Genomic DNA, 10,645 nt, shown 5'->3' with positions numbered 1-10,645 from the left:
ACTGGGTAGCAGAAAAGTTGATCTCCTGAGTCTTAGGTTACAAAGATAAATAGCCTAAAGAGTATAGTCTAAATGGCATAAGCTGATCTACTAATTTCGTCTCTTATGCTTCCAGCGGCCAATTTTTCTGATACCCTGAGGGGAACCTGGCATGAACAGCATTAGAGACGAAATTGGTAAGTTCATCATGTTGTCTAAGAACAGATATTTAGTATTTCTGCACCCTAACCTTTCGGAGTTACTATGAGAGGAGAAAGGTAATTGCCATGGCTCATGCCGTATATTCACTCAGGCAGATTTCCATTAGTGGTGTTGCATATATCAGCCTTGACTAAAGGATGAAATGGTCCGCAGGTAGACTATGACTCAGGACGATTGTCTTAACGCTTGACACTTGTGATTAACTCGGACTATCAGGGAGCCTGACAGCTAACGAACACTAAGATTGTTCAGATGAACCCAAGCCTACTTGTGACAGGTTAGTTGTTTTCTTTGGAAGTAGTCCCTAGTTGAATAGGAAAGCAGTTCCAAGTTAGATGACACCTCCCCTCTTCAGGTCTAACAATATTTCCCTGGCGAAGCACTCCACATCGTCGTTTAAGTCGGCCTACTGGGTAGCCATGATGTTTTCCCAACACCTCAGTTACCTCAATCTTACCAACATCCTCCGATCAGTCCCACAACTTATGCGGAAGCTATGATTGACGCCGTCCTGGCGCCCGGACTACCCGTACGAGTTTCAAGACCTCGAGTCGTGTGTCACGCTAACGAAGGACCACGGATAGCTGCATGCTTCACGAGAACAAACCACGTTGAGAAAGAAGAGCTGTTCGGTCCTAAAGTGCCGTAAAAAACAGGTATCTTTTGACGTACGTGTAGATAGCACCTAAGTGACTTGGTCAACTGATAACCAGCCCTACCGGTGAAGCCTGATCTTTCTTTTCGGGTTTACAAGAAATATGGACATTGGCATTGGGCTCGTTGGAATGAGCTGATTCTCTAGCGGTGTACAAGGACCAGGTATCTTGAGTTGAGAGAGATCTGGAGTTGATCGTGATGCTAGTATGTGAGGTTGGTTGATGATGTGCCTATGCCATGTTTTTTTATGATAGCGAGTCAGTGAAGCTTTGGTAGTTATGAAGCTTTGACAAGGACCAGGTGGTCTGGACTTGATAGTCTGAGATAGCTTCCTTTAGATCGAGATGTACGTGATTAATCATGATATCGTAACACAGACTTCACAGGTTTTACGGACCAACGAGCAAGGCCAAAGTACAATGGACTCGAAATAACCTGGAGATTTGCATAGCTGAAAAGTTGGATAACCAAGTCAACAAGACACTCATGCCTTGAGTGACAGGAACAAAACATCCGTTGGCAACTCGTACCGTTGATGAACGTCCGGAGATCAGGGTACCAGCCATGATGAGAGACGCACCCAGCCAGTCGGGAGCGAGGACATGGCGTTTCAATATCACACCCCATTTTGCTACATTGGGCATGTCATCAATTAAAAGTGCATCCATTTCGCATACCGTATTTAGAAAAGACGACACTTGTTGCATGATCGACATGCCTCGACTCTTCTACGACAGGGATAACTGAACTACAACTGATACATCAGCACTGAATACGTGAACTGTATTATCCAAACATGGCAGCGAGAAAGCGCAGCTCGAGTCGTCGATGTCATACTCAATGTCTAGAACACATTGGCTTATGCGTTGTCGGCGGCTGAAGCACAGCCTGATGGATCTAGAACGGTCCGTCGTGCGTCACTGAGGCTGCTTAGTAGACAAAGTGCGCCTTGGGCAAGGCAGTTAAGTTACAGACAGAACAGTACCGGGCAGCCGGGGACTTGGGAGAATGCGGTTGTCAGTTGTCAGGTTGTCAGTCGGTATATGCCATGTGCTTTGTCGAAAACCAATCTCCACGTGGGGGGGGATACGATGCAGGATTGTTGGAAAATCCATATATCGGACGAAGCCTAAAGGGAAAGACGGTCCAGGTATATCCTGGTCATGTTACAATGCTGTGTTGTCTTGTTCTGGTCTTGTCTCGTGCCCTGTGCCCCTCGCGTTTTAGATGCTAAAGCCAGATTTTCAAGGGTCCGCCTTGCTGCGATGAAGCTAGTCCTGGGCAGGTGAGGCGGCAGCCCTCTCGTGGCACCAGGCCTCTGGACCTTGGCTAAACTAAAACTAAACCAAACTGGCTGACGTTGGGAAAGCTGGGAAATCGGACGCCATTTCTGAAGAACAACTAGCGGTAAGGGGATAAACTTCTTTTCGCCTCGAACAGTTCCACTTGCAGTAACCGTCGAGACTCCGATCATGCGCCCTCTTTTAGACTAGCTTGAGCTTGACCTTTGTATGCATCTCTCGCGGGATGCTAATGCTGGTGGTTTGCTGCGAAAGAAGGGAAAGAAAGCGCTTTTGGATAGACAAGGCGCCGCTGATCGCAGAGGATGAATTGCTGTACCCGCGTGAAACCCCAGCTGAGTGTTTGATTTGATAATCTATCCGTCAAGGGGGGGATGATCTCAGGGTCCAGGCCCTTCGAAGTGGATGGGACGGAGGTGACGGTGAGAGAACGTCTGAGGCTTTCGTCAAGAAGGGTGTAGGGTTAGTGCCTATCTGGCGTCTCAAAAGGGAAACCGTAAAGAACTGCAGCAAGGCCAGAATGGGAAAGCCCTTGGACTGACAGAACAGATTGATTGACTCGGATTTGGGGACTGGGCTTGCTAAGCTTGAGCCGTTGGAATACCGTCATGACTCAAACATAGACAGGGGGTACGGACGTAGCGTGCCGTTTATGGATGGACATGATAAGATTCTCGCATGATGTCCAGATCAGTTGGTGATTTAAGTTATGCTTTGCGATTAGCAATCAATCGCCAAGTCAGCCCTGTCTCAAGGTCTTTCTAAGCGGAGGTCCTGGAGCTGGAGCTGGAGCTGGAGCTCATCTCGGAAGGTGGCCAAGGGGTTACGGCATAAGCCGCGCAGCCTTGAAACAAAACCATTACACAGATCACAGCGCTAGGTTAGCGGAGGAGCCAGCCGTTTTCTGACAGTACCGTAGCGGGATGAGGGTTCGGGACTGATTCAGCTGAGAAAAAGCCCGTCAGAAGCAAAGCTGAAACTCCGTTCAGATTGTATAACGGCGGCTGTTTAAAACGGTTGACCGAATTGGGACCATCACCAACTACGTCATTCCGCAGGATCATGTTTGTGCGATATTGGCAGTGGTCCAGAACTCGATCGATAGTCTTGGGAGCGATTAATGCTTTGGGGACACGAATGGATTACTGCCTTTGGAGGAAGCATGGAATTATGGTTTGTATGTACACGCGGTCTCTGATCCAACATGATCGTTCTAGACTCCCATCGATCTTGTTATTTAGGCGAAGGGCTGGGCAGATACGGGATGGGTATTTGAACAAAAAGGCGGAGAATAAAGAATGGGAGGAGAGAAAAAGAGACCAACTTTTTTCATTCTTTTTTAGCTTAGCTAGATGCGGGCCAGTGACGTTGACGATGCAGCCACGCGAAGTTGTGGTTGGACAAGGCACTGCACACTCCCCCCTGTAGTTCCATAATTCTTGGGGTGGGGACCCTTTTTTGACGCTGCAATGACGATATAGTCAGGGGGAGCAGCGATATTCAGAACAGCCTTTTGAGGGAGGGGAAAATACTAATAATAATAAAAAGAACTTTAGTTTCTAGGGAGATGAGAAGATGAGAATTGATAGTGGATGAGACTGAGTTGAACTTTATTCAATGACATGAATACGGATAATCAGAGAGATAGGTTATGTATGGAGTAGCAGACACTGAACATCTTGTATCACCAATACCTCAATACAAACCACTATTATTAATACCTGGCACAGGTTATTCACTATTCAAATTAAACTTTGATGCTGTAACAGATTTGGATCATGTCTGCCCCTAAAAGCATGCACTTGCTGCATGCCCCCAGCAGGAATGAGCCTCATCCTTACCTCTCTGTATCAATAGCACCTCAACGATAGACAAGTCTCCTTCCACTGTTAGACAAGCAGTGATAATCCAGCTGCCCATCAGGACCTAAAACAATCAATGGCGTGTAAATGCAAAAACATAATGATCTTCAAGGGGTCCTCTGCACAACTGCACATCTGATGACTCTAGTTAGTGATCCCACTCACACACACACTCTCTCTCACTCTCGCACAAGACAATGGACGCGCTTCCGGACCGGTCTCCCTCTTCTTAGTAGTTGGATGATCTTTACTACACGCGACCACCCCCAAACCCCAACGACCGTTTTCACCTGGAGCTGGTCCTGCAGCTTTGTCGATTGATGATTGTCACTTCTGTCATCCACCACCCCTTATGCTCAAAACATGCCACTTTGGTATTTGGACTAACACGAGAGAGGAGAACACTGCACCTGGACACTTTGGATGTAACATGAGCAACTGTGATCGACGTCACTACTGTAACGAGCGAGTTGCTAAAAAGCTTGGGCTACTTAGATTGATACGACTGTACTGTACCTGTCGCCTGGTGGACATGGGCCGTTGCAAAGACAAAAACCGATTGGTTTTTTCTCTACCTAGTTACCTAGTAAGTATTCAAAAGAAGCAAGAATAGCGAAAAGTCCCTTCTTGCATGCAGAAGCAAGCCCTTGTGGTCCTAGGGATGACTTCTATTCACCGGTAGAAATGGCATGATTTGACCAACAACCTCCAAGTTTCTGGACCTTGGGTTGTACAGCAGTTTGCAGGGAGGGCACAGCATAGCATGGGATTAAATTGATGAATTGCAGCGGATGGGGATCGCCTGTCCTCGTCTCGTCTCCCCACACATACGACCTCGACTTTTGGTCCACTTGCCCACCCCAGCCCATCCCGTTCCGACGCAGTCTTGGCTTTTGATGAGCAACTAAATACGAGGATGCAATACGGTGGACGATTACAGCACAGTCATGATAGCTGCAGTGTATCTCGGTCTCGGTGTGTATTTTGAGGCTTGTTGGTGGCCGATTACAAACACGTCTAGATCCGGACTTTGCCAACGCCGCCATCGATGAATGCACTGAATGGCTGCTTTACTAATCCCCCTCTACTGTATTCTTCTAGAACCGAGGCATTCTAAATGATTACAGAGGAAAGGAAGGCAAAAAAGAATAAAAATTTCATCTGTTGCATTTCCCTTTCTCCTCATCAACTTTCTTTTTCTTTTTCTTTTCCCTCTCAGTCTCCACCCCACGTCATCAATCGCCCGTCAGACGCCACCGTCGCCATCCCACTGGATCCGACGGTAACGGCGTTATTTCGACTGACGGCATGCCCCCATCTTGCCACCGTTCATCGCCATTTCACACTTGCAGCACGATATTCTGGTTGGAGTCTGCTTGAATACCATCTGGAGTCATTCTCAACACCACCTTTGTCTATAGTACGGTCCATACCGTATATATATAACAAACAGCACACCATTTATCACTATCAGATGACAGGGCTCTCAGCCTAGTCACCTCCGTATAATACTGTTCTCATCTCAACGCATGTACGTCAGGACCCTTGATCCAATTCGGCTACCGTCTAATCACTAATAGCCAGCCAGCCACTGAATATCCCCTGTCTTGAACCTGGCATGACCTGACCCCTACTATTTATTACTCCTCCCACAACACAGCGCGCAGCGGCAACCCTTGCAAACGCCCCCTCCCCATAGCCGTACCCCTCCCCTTCCTTCTTAGCTTGTTTCCAACTCAAGTCTCTTCCAGGGATTCAAGACCAGAATCAGTACCAGACCCCACCATCTAACTCTGCCCGCTTCTTCTTGTCACCCAGCTTTACTCTCTATCTGAGGTGTACATACACTGGCACTGCATTTCTTAATCTACCTATTACCAGCCAACCGCACTCACCCCCTTCTTGGTTCTAGGTTTCTCGCCCTCCAAAAAGGACCCTGACCTTTTTAGTTGAAGCTCGATTCTGGTTGTTATTGCTTCAAATAACCATCCACTTCTCTCTCAACTCAAATCCTTTTACCACATCAACTCTCGTCAAACTAATTATCAATCAACCAGCCCCTTGCCCACCATGGCTTTATGAGTCTCGCTCAACCTACTCTACCCCTGCGTCCTCAGAGATGACGTCGACAACCCCGATCACCGCCTTCGCTATGCATGACACTAGAACAACTGGCGACCGAACGCCTTTGCACTATACAATGAAGACTCCTGCACAATATTCTCCTGCTGGACAGTCTCATTCTAATTCTATTTCCCACTCTCGCTCAAATTCATACAACCTCAACCACTCACACTCCCATTCTCACTCACACTCACACTCTCACTCTCAGTCGCTTCGCCCAAACAAGCAGCCAAAAACCTCGACTCCTCTCGCCTCTCCACGAATGCCATACTCGGTCAACCAAAACCACCCGCCGCCCAAGTCTTCACCTCGAGTTGTTTCCGACGATCGATCACCAAGCCCTAATTATTTTGGTCTCATTGTCGAGTCGGCCAATGAGCAGGGTGGCGGCTCCTCCTCCGGGGTTCCTAACGATAACTGGAGCCCTTCATCATCAGTAAAATCCTTCCAGGCCGCCATCCCCAAGCAGGTCCCTCTAGATGCCAATCCCGAATTCGAGGCTTTCAGGAGACAGGCAGATTTTAACCGTGGCAAGTCTTTTGCACTTTCCACAAGTCACTATGCTCAGCCTTCGGTGACATCAAGTGGAGTTGCACCAGTACGCCCTCGACCTCCCAGATGGCATACTCATGGAAGCGATACTGGCGGACCATCCCCGTTCGGTCGTGGGTTGAGCTCTGCCAATGTTCGACCAGCTAGCCGGATGGACGTCGATCAGGACAGTATGCAGGACTCGGCCTATGTTTCATCAGACTCGAACCGTAATTCCGAATCATCATTCCATCACCATGTTCCAGCCCTCCACTTACCACGATTTGAGTCTCCTCTACCAATGGATCCTCCCCAGAACCGTACGAGTCTTACTCGGTCCGAAGACCGCGACCCGCGGTTGTCTGTAATGGAACATCGCCCAGAGCCTCCTGATGCTCGAGATGGCCAGCGTTCTGCCACTCTACCAGCAACTCTCGAACCGGGACAGCCACATATGATCACTGGACAGCAACTTAAAGACATGCTTCGAAATGTGAACAAGGAGCGATTACTTCTTCTTGATCTCCGATCTTCACAGAACTATGCTCAGTCCAGAATCGAGGGTGCTCTTAACCTTTGCATTCCTACTACTCTTCTCAAGCGAGCAACTTTCAACATTCAGAAGTTGAAGCAGACTTTCCAGAGTAGCGATGATTCAGACAAGTTTGACACATGGAACGACACAGACTACATCATTGTTTATGATGCTCATGCTTCAGATAAACGAGATGCGATTACTGCGCAGAACATGATCAAGAAATTCACCAACGAGGGTTACACTGGTGGTACATGCATCCTCAAGGGTGGCTTCAACTCCTTCCAGCAACACTTTTCTGACTTTGTTGACAACCAGTCGGCAAATGGAGCGCCCGGGAAGCCTGGCCCCGGTCATGGAGGAATCGCCCCTGTCATTGGTGGAGTTATGCTTCCCAACGCCAGCAATGACGTGAACCCGTTCTTCTCAAACATTAGACAGAACATGGATCTTGCAGATGGTGTAGGTCAATTGGATGTTTCAAGACCTACCGCCCTGGATTCGCCCTCCCTGCCTCGCTGGCTTCGAGAGGCGGCTGCCCAGCCTGATCACGGAAAGAAGGTTTCAGATAAGTTCTTGCACATCGAAGTTGATGAGCAATCTCGAATGAAAGCGGCGTACGCTGCCTTCAACCCCCACAACCAGGACAAGCGAAGCCAGGTGCAGCTTTGTGGTGTTGAGAAGGGAGTCAAGAACAGATACAAGGACATTCTGCCTTTCGAGCACGCTCGAGTCAAGCTGCAAGAGAAGCCTGATGGATCATGCGATTACATCAACGCCAGTCATATTAAAGCATCTCGAAGTAACAAGCAGTACATCGCCACCCAGGGACCCCTCCCCGCCACTTTCGAGGTATGTCAGCCACTTACAGCATTAGGAGGTTTACTAACTTTTGTTTAGGACTTTTGGTCTGTCATCTGGCAGGAGGATGTGCGTGTCGTCGTCATGTTGACTGCCGAGACTGAGGGAGGCCAGTTGAAGTGTCACCCTTACTGGAAGGGCAGAGACTTTGGAGCCATTCGCCTCAAGCTCCTGTCTGAGAAGAAGGTATCGCTCGACATTGATAAGCACAGGTCCGATTCCAACCACCCTTCCTCCACCTCGGCCAGCGAGGCGGGTAGGAAGCGCGCTAATACCACGACTACATTGGAATCTTCGAACCAGGCGCCTCGGGGGGCACAGGGCGCTCCAGCAGAAGCACCCTACGTCATTCTTCGAAAATTTGCACTCTCACACGCTTCTCATCCGTTTGCGCCCATCCGAGAGATTACGCATCTGCACTTCCCATCATGGCCCGACTTTGGCACGCCCGCTCAGCCATCCCACTTGTTGGCGCTTGTCGAGTTGGCCAACGTGATGCAGCGTTCTGCTCTTCCAGTTGAGACTTCCCAAATATCCAAGATCTCGGCATTGGAACCACCTGCCATCACCTGGTATGACGAGCCAGAGGTTGATTCTCGTGCGCGACCAATGCTGGTGCACTGTTCTGCTGGATGTGGTCGCACTGGTACTTTCTGCACTGTCGACAGTGTTATTGACATGTTGAAGCGACAGAGACAAGCCAAGATGGATTCAGTAAAGGCACGTGATTATGATGGAGATGTCTCTATGGGCGAGAACACGGATGCATCGCCCCGATCTGCGAAGCACTCCAACTTTTATACTCCTGGTCAGAGGTCGAACATGGAGAGAAAGGCAGCTCGAGGCGGCGCCCACATTGACACCGACTGGGTGCACGACGACAGCGTCGATCTGATTCAGAAGACAGTGGAGGATTTCCGAGAACAGAGACTCAGCATGGTGCAGAGTCTCAGACAATACGTTCTCTGTTACGAAACGGTTCTTGAATGGGTAACGAGAATGAACGAGCGAGGGTCGCACGCCCCCAACGGTCGACTTCGAAGTGGAAGCCTTCGCAACTAAGAACAACAAGAAGCATGATGAATAAATAACGGTTATATGGAACACAAACAACTGCATAGGCATGTGGGGTAATGCAACAAACGGTATACGGGTGATTGGGTTACAGGCGTTCATTGGTTCAGCTGCGTATAATTCTGATAAGGATGTCAGCACAGCGAGCATGCGACGCTTACGAATGGGAGCATTATACAAAAACGACATCACAGAGGGAATGCCTTGTGTGTGATACTTACTATGAAAAGTGGAGGAGAACAAGTTCTTGGTTTCTGTATAGTAGAATCAAAAGGATGAAGGGGAAGAGTCATGGGGTGACGCAGGAAACATAGGACTTGCATAGTAGGACCAAAAAGGCTACATTGCGTGCGCTTTGATTGCACCGTGACTGGGTTTGTGTTGTTGTATTGTGATGTGACCAAGTATGAATGTTGACTCATTCGATCTAAGAAGAGATATGAGCTTAACAGTAAGATTCAGTACTGCAACAATATGTAGAAAACCGTAAGCATGTCAATAAGCCACATGTGACCAAGTATAATGATTGTCGAGTTGAAAATGTGAGTTTGCTCAACGATTATCGCAGAGTATTGGTTGATAAGAATGAACATTGTACCAACCAGCCTGGAGGGTTTAAGAGATCTTGACCCGCTCTTGGGCTCTTTGTTTTCTATACCCCGAGGTCAGGTCATAAGTATTCCTAACCCCTGGACCTGGTACACGGGTGCATATGATTCCATGGTGCAACGTTGTAGATGTTTCTTCAAAAGTCGGCAACTTGAGTCGTGTAAACATTGCGCTGTGCTCTTACTCAAGATCTCGAAGGTCTCGTTGGTCTCTCTGCATGTCTTCTCTAGTGTCACGGGAGATGCCCAATTGCAGGGATGGCTATATCACACAGTAACACCAAAAGAGTAGGTCTTCAATGCACAACCTTGACTTATGGGGACAATTAAGAGGGGAACACGTGTGATGACGTTGTCGAGATGCATGAATTCGAACTCTACTAGGGACTTGTGGTCCAGTGAAACAAAGATGGAAATGCCATGACTGGGGTATGTATGGGCGTGACCCGTGGAGGAGGGCCTCGTTTCACTGCCTCTTGTTGGACTTGACTTACACCAGTCATGGGCGGAACGGATGCGGCTAGATTGGAATTTGGAGTGATTGCTAATCCGTGGAGACATAGTTTCTGGTGGCTTCTTTTGAATGGATAGAGCTCATCTTAACTATGAGCTAGCTTGACTAAAATGTTGAACATCCGCTGTAAGCACTCAAGCACAGCATGTCGTGCTCGGGGGGGGATGGACGGGGGGGGTCTTCCGGTGTGCTGTAGAGAGTAGCTAATTTTGTCCTCGAAAAGTCCCCCAGACCAGACCGAGTCCGTCCCCTCCCCCCCTAGTGGAGAGAATGCCCTGGAGGGATTCTGACACATGCCCTGTCATCTCTTGTCCACAAACCTGGGGCGCCAAAGTTTCACAGACCCAGACAATGTTCCAAGGAAAAAAGGGATACAA

The 10,645-nt window shown here is 48.6% G+C and overlaps 1 protein-coding gene across 1 annotated transcript; it reads left to right on the top strand.

Annotated features, from left to right (window-relative positions):
- Positions 1-6,140: 6,140 nt before the first annotated feature.
- FPSE_04887 (uncharacterized protein) lies at positions 6,141-9,134 on the top strand (the record flags this gene model as incomplete). Its single annotated transcript, XM_009258005.1, has 2 exons — positions 6,141-8,063; positions 8,112-9,134. 2 exons carry the CDS (start codon positions 6,141-6,143, stop codon positions 9,132-9,134), a joined length of 2,946 nt encoding a protein of 981 aa, XP_009256280.1.
- Between the last annotated feature and the right edge of the window lie 1,511 nt (positions 9,135-10,645).

Source organism: Fusarium pseudograminearum, chromosome 1, assembly GCF_000303195.2.
Source record: "Fusarium pseudograminearum CS3096 chromosome 1, whole genome shotgun sequence".
Classification (NCBI taxonomy): Eukaryota; Fungi; Ascomycota; class Sordariomycetes; order Hypocreales; family Nectriaceae; genus Fusarium; species Fusarium pseudograminearum.
The sequence above is the reverse complement of the archived record's forward strand: the minus strand, read 5'-3'. Positions and strand labels throughout refer to the sequence as shown.